The sequence below is a fragment of the Osmia lignaria genome, chromosome 11, assembly GCF_051020975.1.
Source record: "Osmia lignaria lignaria isolate PbOS001 chromosome 11, iyOsmLign1, whole genome shotgun sequence".
NCBI classification, from domain to species: domain Eukaryota; kingdom Metazoa; phylum Arthropoda; class Insecta; order Hymenoptera; family Megachilidae; genus Osmia; species Osmia lignaria.
The window spans coordinates 2157225-2181752 of record NC_135042.1 but is presented as its reverse complement, the minus strand read 5'-3'; the positions used below and the strand labels follow the sequence as shown (position 1 = coordinate 2181752).

Sequence of the window (24528 nt, the reverse complement as noted above, 5' to 3'; positions counted from 1 at the left end):
TACTGACATATCCAGATAAGTTCTTTTCTTTCGTGCCTTCTCCAGGATAGGAAAAGGTAATTTGGAACTTCTTTTGGAGGTCGTACCGCGGACTTCGAACGCCGCACTTCTGCACTTGAGAGAAGCTACTTCTTCCCGGAGTCTCTCCAGTTCATGACTTCTCCCTTCTCGTCATGTAGCTTTATCTGGTGCTAAAGATCCGCGGCCTCGTCTTGAAATCGTCTTGAAATGTATACAGGGTGTTCAAAAAAAACCATTCAATATTTATATGGTACATAGGACACACTGTACTGACAATGACTAAAAAGCTTTAGTAAAGATAGATCGAAAGGTCAACCGTTTCTGAGATATAAACATTTTTGTTTGCTAGTATCATGATTGACTTACTACTGAATTTTCGATATTTACAGAAGATTTTCCACGTGTCCATCTTCCATTTCTATACACGCTTGGCATCTTCTTCTTAGAGAGTCGCGAACTCTTTCGAAAATTCCACATTTCTCTCGAATTATTTGACAAGCATGGTGGATTCGGTTACGTAATTCTTCTAAGTCATTTATCGGCGAGGAATACACTTGGCTTTTTAAATATCCCCATAAAAAGAAGTCCAAAGGGTTTATATCGGGGGATCGAGGAGGCCATGCAACGGGTCGACCACGTCCAATCCAGTAAGTCAATCATAATACTAGCAAACAAAAATGTCTATATCTCAGAAACGGTTGACCTTTCGACCTATGTTTAGTAAAGCTTTTTTACTCATTGTCAGTACAGTGTGTCCTATGTACCATATAAATATTGAATGGTTTTTTTTGAACACCCTGTATATAACGTTAATTTTTCAAAAATTTCTTGATCAGTTTACACACGATGAATTAGCAGAGGGATATTTCTGTCAATACATTATAGAAAATTTAAAGTTATTTTGACACGAGAATAATGTCGAAAAATCTTTGATCTCCAAGTTTCCGGATTTAACACTCACCACCAGACATTCTTCCTGTAGAGTTATCTTAAAGGACGAGTCTATGCAAACCAACTTCAGTATATAGAGGAGTTAAAAAAACAATATACAGCAGGAAGTAGAGGCCATTAATAAACAGACATTGGTCTTAGTTTTTGAAAAGGATATATCCGGATAAGATGGTCAAAAGTGCCCCCAAATCAAATTCGACTTGCTATGAACCATTCGATGGTGATAAAAAAAAACTAGTCTGTGCCAAGTTTCAACCCTGTATCTCATCTGGGAGGGTAGTTACGGGTAAAAATGTAATCGCGAGGTTTTTGGCCAATTTCTCCTATTTAATGATATTCCAAAAATTCTGAAAAAAATCAGAGACATTTCTATTTGTGAGGCACATATTATACAATTTCTCCAGATTTTTAGATTGAAAATTGAAGCCGTGAAAAATCAAAAACGTCAGAAAATGCTGAAAAATTGCGATTTTGTATTGAAGGAGATGAGGTCCTACGATCATATTTTTTTTATAAGTGTATATTATTGATACTATCATCCTCAATTTTTTTCAGATTTTTTGGTAAGGTGCGCCATAGTTAAAAAAATTAAAAACCGATTTTTTCGCTGTTTTTTGCGTGTTAGAGTTACTTATTCGGCGAATTATCGTCTGTTATTTATCAAATACATGGTATATACACTGTTCAATGTTTTTACATGCAGTGGAATAGAATAGAAATTAAACTAAATAAACCTAATTGATAAAAGTACGTTACGTCCGTTATATTTCAAAAGATTAAAGGTATTTTCAACGGTGTCGATGGTCCAGCAGTAAAGCATTCAGTCTGTGACTGACCGCCGAACAGGTAGCACATGCCAAAACGCTCTCTAGTCAATAGGACAAGAAAGAAGAAAGTAAAAAGCGGTGAAAACCGCGTCCAAAAATATACAAAATGTGCATGTGGCTAATATAGCAAGTGAATAGTTATTCATAGTGTCAATAATAAGGCTACCAGTGATAACCACTTATAATTGTGGTATAATGAATGATTTTTGTTTATTAGATTTGAAAATAAAAAAAGGTATTGAATAAAGTACAAAATTGACAAGATAGCTCGTAAACACTACGTACTTCTCTCCTCGAAAGTCAGCTCAAGTCTGTCCCATCCCGCAAAAGCACTCGCATACCTCGCTTTTCATACACCCGCACCCCTCGCTAGGGCCCTAGGTCTCACCCGGAAAAACACTCACCGACCCTTGGGCCTGGTTTTCGTCATCGCCTTTCTCCTTTACGACCCTCTTCCTGCCTTTAGAAATATAAACTACGCTAAGACTTAAACTACGTTACCACATGATTCAATTAAACTTATATAATCAATTAAAATAAAAAAGTGCGGACAAAAATTCCAACCAGCATAGTGGATGATAAAAGGGAACCACAGTCATGTGGGCCATCCCCACATGGCTCTACAAGAATGAACGAAGCAGACAGCGAACCCCACGATACTGCAAATATCCCCATGGTATCAAACGAATTAATAAAGGAAATAATAGATAGTTAGAAAAACCGAACACTGACAAACGAGGACGTGAAGAAAATAATAAAGGCCCTTCCTACCAAAGGAAAGAGGAAAATCCCCGTGAGTGCTAAAGTGCAGCAAAAAATTGCAAATAAGGAAATCGAAAAATCAAATGAAGAAATGCCACAAAACAATAGCAAATTCATGGAAACCACACCATCATCAAGTAGCGACAAAAACGTGGTTGCATCCTTCACTCCACAGTCAGACATGTTTGATATAATAAGAGAGCTGCAAAAAGCAGTAGAGGACCTAAAAAGTCAAAACGAAAATCTGCAAGTACAAACTAAAAACCAACAAAAAATAATAAACAATTTACAAAACCAACTACAAAAAAAGAACCAACAAAAAAACAAAGAAACTCAAGAGGATTCGCAAAAACCAGGACCTAGTAAGGAGGAAAAACAAATTAATAAACTAGTGTTACGTTGCGCGTGCGACGGCGCAACGTAAAAAGGAAAGAATAGATTAGTATAGATAAGAGGAATGAATTACAATTAGATCGTTGTAAAGCAACCTCTTATTTCTTTCTTCCCTATTCTGACCCGATGGTTAGTATTCGCTGCGACCAGTCTCGAGCGCGTTAACGCTCAAGACAATTAAAAGACGAAAGACAAGAATTAGTTAACGAGATGTTAGATTGGAAAAGTTTAAATTATTAGCCTTTCGTTGGGTTCGTTCAGCGCTCTGGGTTCCGTACGGGTCCCTCCTTGAATCTGTATACGTTGGTAAGCGTGGTTTTAAACTGAAAAGTGTTGGATGTGTTTGAAATAAATTTGAAACTGTTTTAGAAAATGAAACTGGTTTAATTTGAAAAGCAATGAACAACAAAATAGAAAATACCAAAATTTGAGTTTAGATCTGAATTAATTTGGTAAATACGTTAATTTTGAAAAACACCAGTTCATGCAAAGTCCTAACAAGGGTAAAGATGCTTAGTATTAGTTAACAATATATAATTATCGGTACACCCTGAGGTCACAATTGAAACGAATACGAGTAATTTAACGGTCGTGTGAACGTGTTTGCTATTTCGCTTCCTAAATTAGATTTAACGAGAGATTGACAAAAATGGAAATGCGAAATAGTAACACCAAAAATAAATATATTCAGTCGATACCTCGTTTGATGAAACGATCTGACCTGAGATACTTTCGTAACCTCCGGAAGAGCTGGACCAGATCGCCCGTTTTGCCAGTTGAAAAACGTCGTGTTCGAAAAATGTAATGGAATCGACTTACCGATACGCTGTTCTATATCATACAAGACAATTATCTATTCGCTTGCTAAATTTTCTGTATGTTCGCTCGATGATCTGGAACACCAAAGAACGGTAAGATTTTTGATCACGCACTTGTCGCGGCGAACGAAGTATCGGACGAGAACGTCGACGAGAGACAGACACAACGAATTACAAAAATCAAATAATTTATAAATACGCGAATTGAATTTAACACGAGAAATACGTGAGCAACGATTTAAAACGGAAAGAAAAGATAGAATTTTAGGTAGAGAGAAAATTTAACGTGAGCGTCTACGAGTACTTGTTTAGAGTCGAATTATTTCAACTCCCACGGCATTCTGCCTCGCTACGCGGAGGTCTTTACCGTAGAGGAAAACCCTGTCCTCTGTTCCGAACAACTTTGTCTCTCGGACACACGTACTTACAATTGATCGATCAAGAGTGAAGAATTTTGCGCGAGATCGACGGTCGAAGGGCCCGTCGCGCGATCAGCGTCCTTGGAGGGACGGTTTGACGAATCGTAGTACGTTTTCGGCAGCGTCGCGTACCCGGTGATTGGCTAAGAGGCGCGCGAACTAGACGAAGATCTTACATCCCCTTGATGTTCCTTTCTCTTTTCTTTTTCGTCGCCATGATCGTTTCAACGGTTTTCAGAAACTACGCAGTACTTCTATTTGAATTTATAATTATTGAATCGTGGTAAACTCGCAACTATTAATCGGATTGAATTTATTAGAATGAAATGTAAGATGAAACACATAGTCTTCTAAGGATGAGGCCGTCATCCGTACATTTTCCCTTAACAAAGATCAAAATTATTCGTTTCGATTTGCAACGAAGATTAATAATTATAGTGATTAATTCAGCGGACGAGGCGTTTGCGGTGGTTGCAATGCCGTGACAAACTACACATTTGTTGTTCAGATGGATTCGGCGTTCGCTTTCTAATGAATTTAAACAATATTCGACCTAACGAACATTCCTTCGAGAACGTTCCTTTGTTCAAGTTTGCCGTTGTCGCCAGGCAGTTCTTAGAAATTTCGATACAATGGTGTTTATTGCTCTAAACGACCCTTAATTTCCGAACGGCGGTCGAACGTTCGCGACGTTCGCTTTTATAAGGGTTCTCATTCCTTACTTTCGTTGTTTAAATACATATTCATTCGTCCACTCTTTCACACCATCATTCCGATCGTATAATAATGATCCTTGTTGGACCGGCTGACGCTTTGTGCAAAAGAGAGAGAAAGAGCGTTCCAACAAAAAAGTTATTACGGTTTTCCCGTTTCTATGCAGTTAGCAGGGGAATATCCCGAAATGCGAAGCACTAGCTAACCGCGTAATGCTGCGCTGGTGTTATGCTACGGCTCTCTCTCTCTCGAGCTAAACTCGAGTTTTTGTGCGATATTACAAACTGTCTTCTGTTACTATGGTTGAGCGACGATAGTTTCAAGGAGGGTCACGTAAACTATTGTAAAGAAGGAAATAAAAACGACCTTTCCGCATGTACCTCGCATGAGAAATCCTCGTTACCCAAAAAGGGCTTGACAAGGTACACGAGTCCAGGGTAGAGCAGATAAAGAAGAGAAAGCGATAGAAGAAGTCAAAAATAGAAAAGAATTAAACTCAAACTCTTCCTTGTACATCCCTGCATGAGAAATCCTCGTAACCATGAAAGGCTTGACAAGAATGCACAAGGTCGAGGAGGAATGAAAAGATTGGCGGAAAAGTGAAACACCCACCTCACGCCCCTTACATGAGATACTCTCGTAACCCAAAAGGGCTTGATAAGGGACGCAAGGCGGATAAATCTCAAATTTTCCGCCGGGGCGTAACCTAGAAAATAATGATATCCAGATCAATACTGAGGAAACTTTCATCGAGGTTAATCACAGAAAAGGGAAAAGTAAGCCAAAGTCAACCGAACCACAGGTAGCGGAGAAAAAGGGAAACAATAGTCAGGCCGCCGAGGGACCATCGATAGGCGAGAACGCAGAGGACGCCCCAACATGCAACACCGGGGAAAACCCAAGAAGAGGACCCAGGCCACCGCCAATAAACATCTTCGGACACACAGTTCAAGAAACCATAGAAGTACTAACAAAGAATAGAAACGTAAGTCTAACAGGTAACCTTAGAACAAAAAAGACAGGCGACAGCAAACACCTCTTATATACAGAAAACCCCGCAGCCTTTAAAACAATAACTAACACCTTAAAGCTAAACAACTTCAATTTTCACACATACACACCAAAATATGAAAAAGAACAGATATATCTGATTAAATATTTAGAGGGTAACTACGACAATGAAACAATACTAAATGAACTTAATAATAAAAAAACAGAAGGTATAAAATTCACAAAAATAGCCAGGTTTCACACTAAAAAATTAATAGAAAATAACACAATTCTACCAATATTTACAGCTCACCTCACACCCGATAGCAATAGTAGTATGCTAGGACAAATTAAATATATCTTACACCAAACAACTAAATGGGAAAAAATGAATAACAGTAAAACAGTTCACTGTTGGAACTGTCAAAGAATCGAACACTCCTCTAACAACTGCAATATGCAATTTAGATGCGTAAAATGTACTGAATCGTACCAACCAGGCCAATGTAAGATAGACAGTTCCAACACTGAACTAGCGGAAACCAACAAACAAAATCTGCAATGCGTACTCTGCGGGCAACTCGGGCACCCGGCATCATACAGGGGGTGTCTCATTTTTGTCGACCACTAGAAATTAATACTAAAACAGCAGACGGAGCAAAACATAAAAAAAAGAAGAATAATCAATGTAGAAAAAATGATAAACCCGAACATTTCTTAAGCCTTGTCTACACTCGTAGACAAAATCGTGCGACTGTCTATAGACAAATCGAGAACTTTGTCTATAGACAGTCGCGAATAATTTGCAACACAGTCGATCGACTTTGTCACGCGTCCACATCTACAGTTAGTCGCCACAACACCATGAGTTCAGACGTTGCTGCCTGTGGTGTCGCTGTATGTGCGGTATTAATTTTGAGTGTCAAAAAGAAGAAAAATCGAAAATGTTGGTGGACGCGGGCCGTATTTTCGAATGGCCCTAATTTCGGAATAAATTTTCTTGATAAGCTGAAATTATGGAGAAGATGGAGATGGATGGTTCGGGTTTCCGAAATTTTACGCGTTTAATTCCTTCAGATTTTGAAGATTTGCTACAGATGGTTGGTAGTAAAATCTCAAAAGAAGAAACGAGATTTAGAAAATCCATACCAGCTTCTCTCTGTTTGGCAGTAACACTTCGTTTCCTGGCGAGTGGCGATTCTTTTACCAGCCTCATGTATACTTCCAGGATCTCTAAACAAGCTATTTCTCAGTTTGTTCCCGAAGTTTGTGAAGCCATCATAACATCGTTAAAGATATTTGTGCAGGTTTGTACATATCATATTATAATACCAAGAACATTTTAATGCAATGAATTTATTTAAATGAAAAATATGATTAAATAATATTATGTATTTATTGTACTAATAGAAGGGTCACATCTTTCTATAAGGGGGAAAAGTGCTTTAGAAATGAATGAATATCTTCACTGTTATTATTAATATTTCCACCAATAATACATTCACTGTCTGAAGCAGAAGTGTTTGACATTGAAGGGCCGGGGGAATTTGAGGAGCATGGTAATGGAGAAAGAAGTGGCGAAGGAGTTGACTTCGAAATTTCTTCGGAATACTTTCCCATTTCCAGACACAGTAGAATGTTATGGATGTTGTGCTGGGCTATAGATATTTCTAAATGAGACCTTTTACAGTTTCTCATTTTATTAGCTACATGTTCCCCAAATACTGCATACTCATCTCTGGCAGAAACTACTTCAGACAGTGACTGCATGCATTTTACTGCTTGTTCCACTGTTATATCCTCACTTTTCCGTAGACGCTTTTTTGTAGGGGTTTTGAATGAGGTTGGAGCAATCTCTTTCTGCGATTCATTATCAGTAGTAAAACTTTCATGGCAAGATAATTCTTCATCAGGATTGGTGCCACTCTGAGAAGCAATGAAAGCTGTTATTAATCTTATTGCTCCCTTATATAAAAATACCTAAATACAGTACAAAAGAAATTGAACACATCTAATATCGTAGTTATTAAGTTACTAGTTTCCTTGTTTGGTCTGTTGATATTATAGAAACCGAATTCAGAAACTAGATGGAGAGCTATAAGCGAAGAGTTTAACAGAAAATGGAACTCCCCACGATGCCTGGTCTCGATTGACGGAAAGCATGTATAAATAATGGCACCGGAGCACAGTGGGAGCTTGTATTTTAACTATAAAGGGACATTTAGTATAGCGTTGCTTGGAGTCGCCGATGCCAACTACAATTTTTTGTATGCAGATGTTGGATGCCAAGGCCGCATTTCTGATGGCGGCATGTTTAAGTACACCTCATTGTACAAAGATTTGGAAAGAAAAAGGCTGAATGTGCCTAATGAAGAGCCATTACCAGGAAGAATAAAGTCGGTCCCTTTCGTTTTCGTGGCTGATGATGCGTTTGCGCTATCAACTTACATGATGAAGCCATACCCAGGTCGTACGCCAGGAGCATGTTCCCCAGAAAGAATATACAATTATCGGTTAAGTAGAGCACGAAGGGTGATTGAGAATGTCTTCGGGATAATGTCATCCACATTTAGAGTGTTACTAAAACCTATAGCTTTAAGTCCGGACAAAACGGAATTTGTGCATAATTTTTTACGGAGGAATTCTGAATCCAGAAGAAACTATACTCTGTATGGTACATTTGATTTGTACGATGATGATGGGAATTTGATTATGGGATCTTGGAGAGGGGAAGTGAACGATCACAATTCTTTGATAAATCTCCAAAATATTCCAAGGAGAATAAATGTTAATTTGCATGAAATTCGAAATGAATTTCGAGATTATTTTGTTTCCCCTGAAGGAGCAGGTCCATGACAAGATGATAAGTGTTAAATAAAAAATAAAAATCCTGACAAACAATTTAAGTAAAAAAAAATTACAATAATATTATTATGTATATTAATGCATTATGAAAAGTGCCATTAATATGTCTTTTTCTGATTTGTTTTATTTACATGTGAATGTAAATTCTTTTCATAATAAATAGATATTAATTTTTTTTAAAGTTATACTTACTTCACTATTTTTTTCATTTACATCCTCGCAGTCGGTGTTTCGGCTACCTCTTGATTCCGTTCCTCGAAGGAGAAACAATAAATTATCATATGCAAACCAGCCGGACTTGAACGGAGAGGCACCACTATTCTTTGTCTGTTTTATCTTCCTGTGCTCACGATAAAACTGAGTTTTCAAATTGTGGATCTTTCTTCCTATATCGGGAATCGAAAGTTTATGTTTTTGAGCAATGCCTTCCACGGTAAGCTTTTTTTTATACGGTTTTTGTAGTCCGCCGATGTAACATCCCATAAGCATGTTGCATTATGGAAATCTTCTATTAATAACAATGTCTTCTCTGGGATCCACATAATTACAGTATAATCGAAAACGCAATAATGGACACAGGTCTGGACATAGACTCATTTGTTTCTGTCTATGAACACGTCTCCACTACGAGATGTAGCGCAATTTGTCTCAAGTTTTCTATTCGAGATGGAAGACAATAGACTTGCGATTTTCGTCTATGGAACAATCATAGACACCTTTGTTCTCCATTTGTCTATAGACAGTTGCGGAATATTGTCTATAGACACAAATTCCGCGATTTTGTCTACGAGTGTAGACAAGGCATAAGAATACCTTTCATTTAAAAAAAAAAAATGCAAATCGGGCGGATAGAACTGCCGGACGAACTTGAAATAGAATTCATAAATGTTTTTAATATATAGATAATTCAGGGAACATTTTGACATGATAATGTACAAGTAAATAAATTTCTAAAGCACCTCACTCTTATAGTTTGGGTGGTGTTCTTATCCATTTTTAGTCTTTTCGTGACATCAGAACGTCTCCTGAATTATTTGCTGTCATAATATGTAAGCTCTTGAATTTTCTGCTCATAAAACAAGTTTAAAAAACTAAATACCGATCAGCACCACTTAAACTAAATGAGTAAAATGCTTTACAAATAATTAACTGCGAGCATAGTTTTATATACATCCTTTTTGCATAAAATAGATTTTGCATCGTTTATTTTTTTATTAATTAAAAAATAAATATAAATTTTTTCAAACCTATTTCGTCGGAAATAAAATCGCAATCTAGATATTTTGAGAACAAATAATTCCCGAACCATAATGTCATAACTATGCTCGCAATTAATTATTTTTAAACAATTTTACTCATTTAGTTTAACTGGTGTTGATCGGTATTTAGTCTTTTAAACTTGTTTTATGAGCAGAAAATTTAAGAGCTTACATATTAGGACGGCAAATAATTCAGGAGACGTTTTGATGTCACGAAAAGACTACAAATGGATAAGAGCACCACCTAAACTATAAGTGTAAGATGCTTTAAAAAATAATTTACTCGTACATTATTATGTCAAAATGTTTCCAGAATTATTTGCTATTAAAATATTCGAGTTTTAAATTGTTTGTTTGCGAAATAAATTAAAAATAGTCTAAAAAATTATCAAACCTTTTGTAACGTTGTAACAGTTGAAGCAAAAGAAATACTTTTCAATGTAAAATATAGCAAAAAAATAGCAAAAAATGTATGTTATTGATTTTGTTTAGAGGGGGTCGAGGGAAGCCGGGATAGAGTCCGTACACCCTAACCCTAACCCTAACCCACACACACACACAAACTGGAGACGCACGATGTTGTCTAAAACTTGACAATTTATTAAAAGGTTGATTGAGGCGACACTAAGCTTGAGGGTGGCCGTTACACCTTTGCGAGGCGCTCGCGCGAGCCAGATTAATACAAAAAGTCGTGTTCGGCCAATCACTCGAGGTTCACATACACGTTAACACAGATAGCAGAAGAGTTCTTTAGAGCGCGAGGGGTCCGGTGCAACCAAAAAGAGTCCGAATCTGTTGCACGCGGTGACCGTTCCCTGTTGCGAACACGTGACGTCGGGAAAATTCCGTTGTAAGGTTTTTCACCACAGAGCACGAGGTAACCGGTTTTGCGAGGAATACACACAAATATTGTCTCCACGAGACGACGAGGAATCGCCAGAGGCTTTAAGGGGGTAGACACGGCACGTGACCTCTCCGATTCGGGACGTCGGTATTACAGCAGTTTTTTCGTTGGGCCTGGTGGAGCCACTTGCGTGGTTTGTTACGAACTTGAAAGGTTTAATTCTCAGCTAGCGTGCGCGCAACACGATCTAGGAAGGCAACAGCGCCTCAAGTATTTTTACAAACACATTCAAACGCTCATCTCGCCAGAGGCATCGCGATGATCCGCCTGAAGAACGAAAGCGAAACATTGGCGCGTGGTTAGAGTGAGATGTAGGGTGATCATGCTATCCTTCTTTCAACTTAAATGATAGAATTGTCCCGCTCCGGTAAATTCTAACTGACCAAACGCGTGGATTTTATATAGCGCACCGTAGCACCCCTCGCTACTGAAAAATATATGCCTACTTTGAAGAACCGAAGGAACGTGCTATCTGAGAATAATTTTTAGAAAAAATTATTAACTTCTTTAAATAAATGTTTTTTAATTAATAAAACTATACAGGATACGTCATGCATTGGGGACGGGTTATATCTTGAATTTGGTAAGAGATAGGAAAAAGCTGTTCATGTAAAAGTTCAATGGTATGATAATGTTTATTTTTCTATGACTTCATTTTTATTTAAATAGAATTGCATTTCTTTCTTTACTCGTATCAACTCCCTGGAAAATTCTGGATAAAAAAGTAGTATTAGAACTAATAAATGGAGGGGCCTCGGCTCCTTCTCTCCTTCTCTCTCCTCGCTCCTATTCCCTCTCACTATTACCTATCACCTATATCTAACAGTACAATGTTTAAAAAAACTAATATTTCGTGAGATATCTCATATTTTTCATAAGTCATACCATTCAACTTTTACATCAATACCTTTTTCCTATCTCTTACTAAAAAGATATACTCGTCCCAATTGCGTGACGCTTGTATATATTTCCAGAAACCTATAGTAACTTTGTTTTTCGAAACTAATAAAAAATACAAAGGAGTGTTAGTCAATATTCTGAATGAATCCAAATAATTTAAATAAATAAATATCTCATATACAACTTATGTAAACATTTGCAAAATTATTGCAAAGAGGAGGTATATTCTTCTCTTGTTATACCTCCTCTTTGAGCGAGGTTTGTTATGGGGCGCTGTGAAAAATCCAGGCGGGCGTCAGTCAAAACTTAGCGAAAAGGGACGATCTCAACATTCAGAATGAGAGAAGGACAGCATGACTGTAGTGCGTCTCACTCAGCGTTCGGGCGTTGTTGCCTTTTTCGCTTGCTTTCGCTAACACAGTCGAGTGACGTAACCTAGCTAACGCCTGATTTTGGCTACGATTCCAAATCGACAGGCTTCTTAGTTAGACGCCACCTTATAACTACTAGCGGAACTGAATTTGTCACGTGACTTACTCTGTATTATCCACAAAATGGCGTAACTGGTCTGTGGGAATGCTTTTACGGGACTACACTTTTCGTCCTTATTTCTCAACAAATGAAGACAAAATAGATCTTAATTTGCAGGTAAGGGTTGTGACTAGACCGCTGCACTCATGATTTTAATCACAGCACTCTTTTAGTGGCCTAAAAGTGCTTCGATTCCGCGACTGCATTTTTTCGACTTTTTCCTCCACTTTGGACGCTTATATTATTAAATATCAACATAATCCCACTAAAACATGAGTGCAGCGGTATGCATTGGACCTTCCTCTTTCGAATAAGCCCTTACCTAGCCCCAAATGTTCTCATACAAGGACGAAAAGTGTAGTTCCGTAAACCCATGTTTAGGTCCATTTTTGCCGGTTAAGTCAACGCGCTACTATTACCCGTGTCTACCCCCTTAAACCGACGCTAATCCTTCTTCGAACAGTAAACTTCATGCAAAAGATGCGCAGCGAGAAGTTGACTGTGTCGTTACAAAGCTCAATATGGCTACACGGTACGCGTCGCTCGCACGAGGGATTTTAGTTACCGAAAAAGAACGCGAGGCGCCAGCACCACCCGGACGGGCTCCGTGTAGCAAGGAGACTCTTTATTCGCGCGCTCACGCAACAGATTTTTTGTTTCATGTTATTATATGCTATTTTTTACAATGGCTAGATGGTTTAATATTAAGCTATCTATCCCTTTGTAACTTTTTAATGGCTGGAACAAAAAAATTACTTTTTACGGCAAAAAATAGCAAATAATTAGCAAAAAAATTTCAGATATGTTTTTTTATAGTCTGATGATTTGACTCAGATAGCTTAATAGACCTAACAAATATGAGAAAACCAATACACGATTTGGAAATAAAAAAAGTTTCCACATACTAAAAAAAGGATTGAAATGAATTAACTAATGAACATGTTAAATTCGAAAACATTCAAAAATGTTAATAAAACTTACCCATTCGTCCGTAAATGATCCAGTTGCAATAAAAACGGTTTGCTGTCACTGGATCATTGTGCCGATCCTGAACATTCGAGCAGGGAACACGTTACGAAGAACAGCTGATCTCCAGATGAGATCATTAAACTCACTCAACCGCACGGTCACTATCACTTATCGCAGAATTTCACTCTACAGGGGAATAACACACGTTATTAAAAATCTCTCTAGACCTAGTGAGCTGCGCGAGTTAAGTATGGTCTCTCGTGGACTGCAGTATAGTGCATGTACATCAGGAGTGCTGCCAATTTCTGACACAATCGTTACAATTACAAATGTTTTCAGCCGTACCTATAACGTTCCGCTTTTTTTCTTACGACTTATTAATTACCAAGTTTGCCATACCGCAATCAATGGCAGCATCGTTTGTTCGGTTATTTTTAATTTTACGCCACCTCCGAAAACTTTGAAATATATTTGGTATCCTATTTAACGATTAAGTAGATATTATTAATAGCTATGGAATAGCAATGAAATAGAAATTACTTTACACTTTTTAGTGCATTTCGAAGTCGGATTTGTTTTTTGTTAAAAATTATTTTATTGCAAATGGAATTATGGTGGAAAGATGGACGAGATGTGAAAAGTTTCATCGCAATCGGTGTATCCCTTACAGAGTAGCGGTATAGAATCGGATTTTGCAATAACAATAGTTATTATTATATGTATATGCATATTGAATTTCGTTTAACGTGATATGTGTATAGAAACACTAGAGAATCGGCAACTGCATGCTGGCTCATACACCGGTAGAGATACGTAGGCATACGTACAATTCACTGTAGTAGTAACAATAGTTTTGCACGAATATCTCGGAAATTAAAGCTTTTCGTTAATTATGCATAATGAAAAAGTTGTTCAGAATCATGCCCCCGACAACATATTAAAGGGTCATTGAAATCGTCCTATGTTGAGATTAAAAACTTCTTGTATTTTGCAATAACAATGAAAAATTTTTTTTCAATGGGACCAACCGGAAGGCATACCCTACAAGATGTAAAAGGTTTCGTTCCGATTGGTCCATCCATCTCGGAGTAATCGGTGAACACACACACACAAAAAATAAATAAACATACATACTGATCGAATTGAGTAACCTCCTCCTTTTCGAAGTCGGTTAAGAAACCAAAATCTACACTAAGTTTCACCAAATCCGTCGCGGCGTGTGACTCTAATACATATTCACGCCGGAGAGCCGATGGACGAGGGGCACGCGATGGAGTGTCTGCAGCCAATTGACTGCCGGCGAAAATATGTGTTAGTGTCACACGCCGCGACAGGTTCGACGAAACTCAGCGCACTCACGGTCGAACCGATGGGTAATTGGGTCTGATCTGCCTTTTACCAAGAGGCGCAGGCCAGACCATAAGACCGTCCCAAATGCTTACAATAGGGTGCCCCTTGTAAAACTATCTCAGAAACTATCGATAGCTTCCATAAGAGCTCGTAAATATTAACGGCGTCTTTACGAAAACAATTTTAAAATTCTAACCCAAACCAATCCATTATAGATAAGACACCCTATAGATACTACGACTGATTTAGCTATTGTGCCTTCGACTACTTCGACGCTCGATGATATTAATTACTACAACAAAGACTATTGTATTAGTATCATCTGAATATGCAGCGTTCCAGGTGCTAGTAACGTTTGTATACATAGCTTTCAATGTATAGTAACAACAGTTAATGTCTCAGAAAGCAGAAAACACCTAAAGCTAAGAGAAAAGTTGTTGAGAATATTTCTAATGATCGGAAAATTAGCCTTCGCTGGTGCAGTCCCCTCTCTGTAAAGGTCAGCATTATCTGAAGGGGACACTTTTTTTATTGCACCCCCTGAGTGTCTCATGCGCGTTTTCCGAGTTGCAGGCAGTTCTCTGAATCCTTCAAGCTAAGAATAGCATTTCGTTTTGTTCAACCTATACACTAATAAATATATACTTAGGCTAAAACTCAATTGTTTTTATTCAGCAAATAAAGATTCAACAGAAGTTTTTGAAAGAAGAAGAGAAGAAAAAGCATTGTCCTGCATACTTTTCATTTTTTAACGCAATCTCACACACGAAAACTAAAGGTTTTATTGTTCCATCAGGTCTGGCCGCTCGAGGGCCAAGGCTGACAGTAGGGGTATATGTAGGTGCTATTCATCTTTCAATTTCTGTACCAAAATTCAACTCATAAAAAATAAAAAATTTAATAAACCTCTTTAGAGGATGAACATGGTGCGAACAAGTGACTTACACACTAATGCACTTTATATTATTTATTTCACTAAATTAAATTAAATAGGAATAGGATGACCATACTAACAAAGAGATGGCATGAACTATGAAATTCCGAATGAGTTGATTGTATTGCATTCGATGTTTTAGATTACTGGTAAAACTGCCTTAACAGGATTTGAGCGCATGGCCTCTTGTTTTTAAGAAATTAAAGAGTGTCGAGCGTTGGAAGGATTTAGAAAAAAAACATGTGCGTAACAGTCTGTAGCGGAATTTATAAAGTAAAATTTTTAAAAACTTATTTGCTCGAGGCCTTGAACTGATGACCTGTGCGTAAAAAGGATTAGAGTCCGAGTGTTTACCTACTCTTCTACAAACTGTTACGTGTATGACGTAATATGTATCATTTCTTCTACATGATATTTTCCAGAGTTACCCTGCTATTCTGTTTCACACCGTCTTCCATCTATGACCTCCATAAACCAATTTCTTTACAAAGTGATAATCTCATTGATGAATTAGTGATTGTAAGAATTTCTCAAAAGATTTTTCAACCTGAAACCTTCGCTTCAGCTTTTCTCTCTTTATTTTCCAGCATCTACCGGGATATGCCACCCTTTATATCCCAGTTCTACCCCTACCTCTCACCTCAAAAACTGCTCGTGTATTCTTTCCATCCTTACTCTTTTCTTCCACCTCCAAATTTTGATCCCATACCCAGCCATCGTCTACTAATGATAGGAATATTTCTGAATTGTATCGATATTTGGTATCGATACGTATCGATAACCAAAGTATCGATATACATCAATTGGGAATAAACTATAGATATTATTGATATCAATACGTACAATTAAATTAGAAGTGAAGTTCAGTAAAAAATAGACTATTTATTCAAATATTCGTTTTATATATGTTAGGACGGGATGTAGAAAAGAGACACTGGTTGCGTTGAGCACGTGTTCTTTATTAGTTCGGTTAAAACCGAGGCACAATTGTATATAGTTTTGACTTTCCCGAGGACTCATAGCGGTCTGACGGTTCGCGTCGTCTGTACAGAGTTGCCCCCGCTACTGTCTGTATATGTTGTTGTGTGTGTTCATGTGTGTATATGTATGTGTGCTTATGTATTCCTAGCGCTCTAACAATGTACAGGGTGTTTCAGAACTCGCGTTGGTCCCGTGAAGGGGTGGTAGCTGGGGTGATTCTGAACAACATTTTCCTCTGCGAAAATGTTGTTTGAAGCTTCGTTTTTGAATTATTAAGGAAAAACACCTACGAAAGCGTGGCTTGAGGTAGGCCCCGTTGGTATAGCACAATAAAAAAATTGAACTGGTTGAACATTTTTAGTCGTCGTTTAGAATGAATACGGAACCTAATCTCTTGAAGTCTGTCATTATGTAAAAAAGGAAATTCTAAATATTGTAAACAGCATATAAAAATGTTTAAAATGGAATAATTAATACAAAGGGTATAGCAGGATACGATGGCCAAAAGTGCCCTTGAGCCGATTTTACTTACAATTAGCAATACACCATTCGATAGCTTATCCAAAAACACCATGGTACACCGAGTTTGAACCTTGTACCTCAACTGGGAGGGTTGTTATAGGGTAAGATAGAAGTTACCGCTTTTGCCATATTTCTCCTATTTAACATTATGCAAAAAATTTGAAAAAATTGTAGAATATTTTAGACATGCTTATTTATCATTGTGAATTTTTTCAGATTTTTCGGTTGTAAATCCCAGGCGTGAAAAATCTAAAACTCAAAAAAATGTCGAAAAATGCAGATTTCTTTTAATCGGGTAGAAGTTTTGGAGCGACTAGATTTTTACTCTCACAGTAGTTAGATATTAGCATAATTATTATCTCCAATTTTTTTCAGATTTTTAGGTATGGTGCGTCGTACTTAAAAAAATCAAAAACCGACATTTTCGGCGTATTTTGTGCGATAAAGATATCCCTGTGGCTCGGGGGATTAGAACACGGCCACGGTATCCCCTGCCTGTCGTAAGAGGCGACTAAACGGACATACACACACACGCGCGCGCGCGCGCGTGCGGACTCAGGCAGACAGTATGGCGAGAAAACAGAAACAAAGGTATGGCAAATGTGTGAAGCAATGTAAAGTGCAAAAAAATGCGCGGGGTTTGGGGTTGGCAGGGCTGCCATCCCCGAAGGCGCGTGGTCGAAAGCGTTCGGTGGGCAACATGGAGACAGAAAAGTCTCCAAAAATGCCAGCCCTTATGATTAAGCATCCCAAAATCAGAATTTTGGGCGAAATTCGTGGTACGGTATGGTGCGATAACGAGAAATACCTTCAATTTTTACATTTCCTTTACACACGTAGTGCATTATGTGATTTCTAAGATTTCTCCACTGGATGGAACAAGATCTGAATGGAGAGAGTGAAGTTATTGTAAACAATTATTGTAAATAATGCGTCGACGAAACGAAGCGCAGCAAATCCAAATTAACAAGCTGCTAAGAAGGCTCAACAAGAGCGAAGACTCGGAGTCAGGTAGCAGCATGGACCCAAAATTTTATGACCGGGAAGACCCAGCAGCGACAAACAGCCCAAGGAAGCCCAACCCCGCAAAGGACATCCCAGCCACCAAGAAGCCCAGCTAAAACCAACCGACGAGAAACCCATCATCCCAGCTACGGCCCAACGAAAACCAGCCAACAGAGGAGCAGGTTAGAATTAACAACCCCCGCCCCCAATAATAATACAAATAACCATTAACACAATACTAACAAGCCGTGTAAAAATTAAAGGAAAGCTCCCATAACTTATACATCGATACATCCGAAGACTATCACATAATTTTAACAGTATTAAAAAACAAAAAAATGAAATATTTCACATACACTCCCAAATACGAAATACCGCAAACAATACTACTGAAAGACCTTGAAGGGAACTACGATCACGGCACCATACTAGACGCGTTAAACAATCTCCAGGTCAAAAATTTACATTTCTTAAAAGTTAACAGGTTCACAACTAAAAAATCAATTGCTCAAAATCAGCACCTCCCAATTTATACAGTTCATTTAACCGCCGAAAGTAATATCAATAACCTCTCATTTATCAAAATATTACTTCACTAATCAATAAAATGGGAAAAAATCAGAAACAAAGAAATAACTCAGTGCTGGAACTGCCAGCGAATAAGCCACTCTTCAGCAAATTGTAATTTAACCTTTAGATGCATCAAATTCGCTGAATCTCACGAACCAGGTAATTGTAATATTGCGTCCCCATAAGAGAAACTAGACTAACTAAAATGCGCGCTATGTGGCCAAAACGGGCACCCCGCCTCTTACAGAGGCTGCCCACTCGTAAAAACTCGCAAACAGGCAGTAACAGAAAAGCAACAAAAACAAATAGAACTAAGGAACGAAAAAATAGTCAAAATTCAAAAATTAGTGAACCCTGCAGTATCCTACAGTCAGATAACAGCCAATCACCAACCAACCGCACAAATAACCACTCCCCTCCCCGCCACACAACGGACCTCAACACCCAACCTTCCACCAGCTCCACAAACACTATACTACCTTTCAACTCATCACAACAACACTAAAAACCCTCACACAACCGACACCTCCCACAGAACCACACAACAAACACCCCCACTAAACGAAATCACAAACATACTCACAGAAATAAAAAACCAAACACAAGCACTTCACCAAGCAGTTCAGCTTAACGCCCACAACATTCACCAACTCTACCAAAAATATTACGTAGTAAACAACAACACCAAAAATGGATAATACACCAGCAACGAACATAAACAAATCAAAATAATAGCTCTTAATATAAACTCATTAATATTTAACCAAAACAGAGCCAACCTCCTACAGTTAACAAAAAAACTTAATCCAGACATCATCCTCCTAGGGGAAACTAAACTCAACAGTAGACACAAAATATCATATACGCAATTCGCAATACACAGAACCGATAGAAAAAACGCCATACAGGGAGGAGGAACAGCCATACTAATTAAAAACACAATCGATCACAAAGTAACCCAACTCACAGAATGCGGAAACAACAAAGTAATAGAAGCAACAGCAATGAAAATAGACCTCCCAAACCACGAAAAACTAATAATAATCTCAGCCTACGCTCCCGGTAACAACAAAATGGAATTCCTACAAGGATTAGATAACATATTCTCCAACGTGAAACTAGATAACCCAAATACGTATTACATAATAGCAGGAGATCTCAACGCCAGATACACATCCTGGAACAACGCGACAAATAACAACAGAGGCATTCAACTCAAAAAATGAATTGATCACAAACTTCCCATCCTATCCTAGCGGTAACTCCTATATAGACTTATGCCTCCACGATGCAAGAATCCAGTTCCATAACCTAATCAAGCAAAAACTAAGAACTATCTCATTCGACAGTGACCATAACGCATTCAGCTTCACCATTTCCATAGACAATATAACTCACTTAACTTACACATCCCCAGAAAGACGTCCCAATTACTATAAAGCAAACTGGAAAAAATTGATAAAAACAGTCACTCTCGAAATAAAAGACCTGAAGATACCGTACGACAAAAACCTATCCAACCAGGAAATTGACAAGTACCTAGATCACTTAAAAAAAGCAACCCAAAAGGCAATCGACAAATCCATTCCAACAACCAAAACTCCTAATTCCTCTGAAGCCATACCTAAACAAAAAAATAAAAGACCTTCAAAAAAACAAAAACTACCTGCTTAACCAATTAAATAAAATAAATAACCGCAATGATTACGCATCCATCCAACTAAAAAGTTCATTAATACACCTCCTCAAAGAGATTAAAAACAAAATAAGCGCAGAATTCAAAAAATTAATCAACTCCCACTGGCAAAACAAAATCACGCAAATCAGTTTAAGAGGTCCCTCAAACCCCTTCCAATAAAGTAACAACATATTCAAAACAAAAAACTCTCCCTCCCAAATAGAAACCCTCACAATCAATAAAAACAACCTCCACCTCGTATAAACCTCAGGAATTGACACCACAACCCTAACACAAGACCCAAACACAATCACAATAGCTGACCTACCAAACAAACTTAACGTCCTAGGAGCCCACTTTGAGTTAACTCATAATCAAAATATTCACTTGGGCAACCCCCAGTTTAAATCTATAATAGAAAGCAAGACCAACACCATAAAACAACAACTCCTCGAGGAAAATTCAAACATCACTCAAAAAACCTTAACAACATTCTCAACAAATTCACCTGCATACAATCCATCACCCGAAATCCCCTCAAACGCCTTCACTTTCCAACTGGAAATAAAAAGCATCCTTAAGAAAACCAATAACAAAAAATCAGCCAGCTTCGATAGAATCCTCAATACAGTGCTAAAAAACCTACCAGGCAAATTCTCATTCTTATACACCATCCTTTTCAACAACGCAATAAACAATGGATATTTCTCAATAACATGTAAAACCGCAAAAATAATAGCGCTAAAGAAAAAAGGGAAAGACGGAAAAAACCCATTAAATTACAGACCAGTTAGCCCACTCCCCAACATAAGCAAAGTCTTTGAAAAAATCCTCCATAAACAAATAGTAAAACACGCAACAACAAACAACATTATACCTCCTTCCCAATTCGGATTCCGAAACAGGACCTCCACGACCCATGCAATTCATAAATTAACATCAGACATCAACGAAGCACTAAACAATAATCTATGTGTAGGAGCCTGCCTGATAGACCTAGAGAAAGCCTTCGACACAGTGTGGCACGCAGGTCTTCTCTATAAATTAAATAAATACAAATTCCCACCTCACCTAACCAAAATCATATGGAACATGATTACTAATAAAAAATTCACCCTACAAGAAGGAAACCAAAAGTCAAAAACCTTCACCGTCTCAAACAGCCTGCAACAGGGCACAGTCACGTCACCGATACTATTTAATATCTATACAGCAGCACTTCTAAACCTTTTCTCTCTCAACTCAGAAAATCTAAGAGCAATAGTATTCGCAGACGACCTAATTATCTACTATATAGGCAAAGACGTCACAGTAATACAACAAGCTTTACAATCCCTTTTCGAAAAAATTAACGCATACCTAAAGAATTGGAAACTAAAAATTAACACTAACAAGTGCAAAACTATTCTATTCCGCCCAATCTGAAAATACACTTCTAACAACACAAAACGAAACTGGAAAAAGTTCCAACTGAAAGAATCATCAACCGCATCTACACTTACAATTATACCCCACAAACAATCAGTTAAATACTTAGGAGTAACTCTAGACTCACAGCTCAAATATCACACACACATAGACACCCAATTACAAAAAGCAAAAAGCGCTTACAAATTCCTCTCAAGGCTATTCCTCTCCAAATACTTAAATAACAACATCAAAATCCTCTGTTACTCAGCTCTAATCCGCCCAATAATTTCATATGCGTGCCCCATATGGTTTAACATCCCCAACTACAAAATGGAAGATCTAAGACTCTTCGAAAGGCACTGCCTAAGAACATGTCTTAACTTAAGGAAAACGAAAGAGTCCAACTATACAAAAAATTACAGAAATGTCACATTCCTTAATAAAGCAAACATCCCCAACCTTGTTCGAAATCACACAAAAAACATACTCAAACTCACAATACATAACAAAGACACTCAATTCGGGATTCACACCCCCAGAAATCTTCCCATACCTAGACAAACATGGTTACATAACAGACAAAAACAACACCCCTATCTTATACCACGTTCAAAGAGGCTCCAACAGTAAAGCAATTAAATTCTACCCAGAATCCCATCCCAACTCCATATCTAATGTATCAAAATACTGCTCACAAATCTCCGACAGACATAAAAAAAAACCAGAAGAGAACAAAAATTACTGGTGGTTAAGAAGGCAAACCAACGGTGAATAAAAATTTATAACATTAAGCAATCTCTAACCTGTAAATATTGTAAATATCATGTAAATATATAAATAAAATAAGATGTCACTATCATTAGGATTATCCGTAGCATTAGATTTAGCGTTAGCGTCAGAATTATAGTGATAATTTAGATCCTAAGTAATCCAAGACCAACTCAAACACAGTACCTACCTCAAGTGCCAAAACTCTTAAGTGCACCAAAGACTTAAAATATGCACGAAACCAAGGAAAATCCAAAGTCATCCTATTCTTTTAAGTAAGCTTCAGTCATACCAACAAGTCTTTACAGGATTTATTAGCTATAAGACTAGAATACTTCGTTAATAAGCGTTATGTTTTTGATACGTTTTATGTAACAAGAAACAATATGTAACTGTTGGCTATAAAAAATAAACGTATTTAAAAAAAAAAAATAAATAAAAAAGTCGGTAAGGGTTCCGACTGCAGAGCTGCTGGAAACTTTTTTGTCCCAGATTTGCGTCCCATGAAGATCCAATCTCTTTTTTTCATATGTGACCCATTTTACGTGAGTGCACTCTATATTATTAGTTTCGTTACAATGGTAAAGATAATCACAGTTCGTATTTCGTTGGGCGCCAGCCACTCGCTGTGGCAACTAAAGAAAGGGGAATCGAGAAGTTACAGGGGACGGGTTACGCGGCTTATCCTGGGTTGCCGTAACAATTACTACGCGGGGGAGTACGCGAGGAGGATTGTCGTGGGAAGGGAATCTCAAAGGTCGGGAAGGTTTACTGGAAGTTCTTTACGTTACGCGTTGTGGTAGGACGTCAGAAGGGAACTTTAAGGGTAAGGAAAGGGCTATCGCGAAGACGTGGAATACCGGACGCGGAAGGCGTGATATGCGAACGAGAAGATGCCGTTATCACCTCAAACTCTTATAAATTTTATACGAAAGCGGCTTACCCAAAACGCCTAATCCTCGTGCCGCTCCTCGTCGCTCTCTCGCTCTACACCAGTTCGTTTTACACACACTCTCTCTACACCAGCTCGCTCTTACAATGCTCTCTTAATTCGCTTTCGCTCTAAACTCTCTCAAAATCACTCTCTATATTCTTTCAATAATCGCTTTCTATACTCTTTCAATAATCACTCTCTATACTCTTTAGTAGCCTAAGGCTAATTGCCGGCTCGTTATCGCAGCAGCGGCGACGAGTCCGTCGCAGGGAATTTTTGGGGAGAGGATGGGGTTGGATTGGGACCTCTTCCGGGACTAGGAATGATCCATTATCGATCTGCCGGTAATCGGGATTGATGGGACGGACTGAGACTCGGTGGTGATGGCTGCGGGCTGTGGTCTTCGGGCTCGGCGACAGATGGCCCTATTTGACTGTTTCCTGCCGTTTTTGGATTGGTGGACTTCTGCTGCGTGTCCAGGGTTGTCCCCTTTCTGAAGAGGGTGCTGGTGCTGTCGCCGGCCTCGAAGCTCCTTTCTCCGTTGGCAGCTTGCTGGAGTTTCCTCCGTCGCACAGTGGGACAAAACGGCTTTCAGCGATCAAAATTCGATTTTCGTGAATTCGAAAATTGAAAAACTAATTACATACATCGATAGAGAATAAATTGTAGTTTAACGTAGTGTAATCCGTTTTTTCATATTTGCTTCCGTTTTGCCGTGGTTCACACTCAAAGTCAGTAGAAATTCGTCAAGCCGAAACGCTGATAATATTACCCGTAATTTCAATGTACGATGTTAATGAATTTTACTCGGAAAGATAAAATTCAAATGAATTACAAAGTTTACTAGATTAGTATAGATTCTATTCAGTGCATAAAATAAGTTAAAATGTTAACAACTTTTTATCCGACTTCGAAAAGGAGGAGGATACTCAATTCGATGTGTATGTATTTTTTTTTTTTTTTTTTTTTTTTTCATTTTTATGTATGTTCACCAATTACGCCGAGACGGATGGACCAATCGGAATGAAACATTTTGCATCTTGTAGAAAAATT

The 24528-nt window shown here is 38.1% G+C and overlaps 2 protein-coding genes across 4 annotated transcripts in view; both read left to right on the top strand.

Moving 5' to 3' along the window:
• Invadolysin (leishmanolysin-like peptidase, invadolysin) overlaps nucleotides 1–24528 on the top strand; it is a 1079802-nt gene that overhangs the window by 731369 nt on the left and 323905 nt on the right. The gene's annotated exons all lie outside the window — the stretch shown is intronic.
• LOC143305836 (uncharacterized) lies at nucleotides 7913–8850 on the top strand. The gene has a single exon (XM_076690975.1). It carries the CDS (start codon nucleotides 8068–8070, stop codon nucleotides 8749–8751), a length of 684 nt encoding a protein of 227 aa, XP_076547090.1. The 5' UTR covers nucleotides 7913–8067; the 3' UTR covers nucleotides 8752–8850.

What these genes read in the sequence shown, in the direction of transcription:
- LOC143305836 (XM_076690975.1), top strand. Translation starts at nt 8,068, where the DNA reads ATGGCACCGGAGCACAGTGGGAGCTTGTATTTTAACTATAAAGGGACA.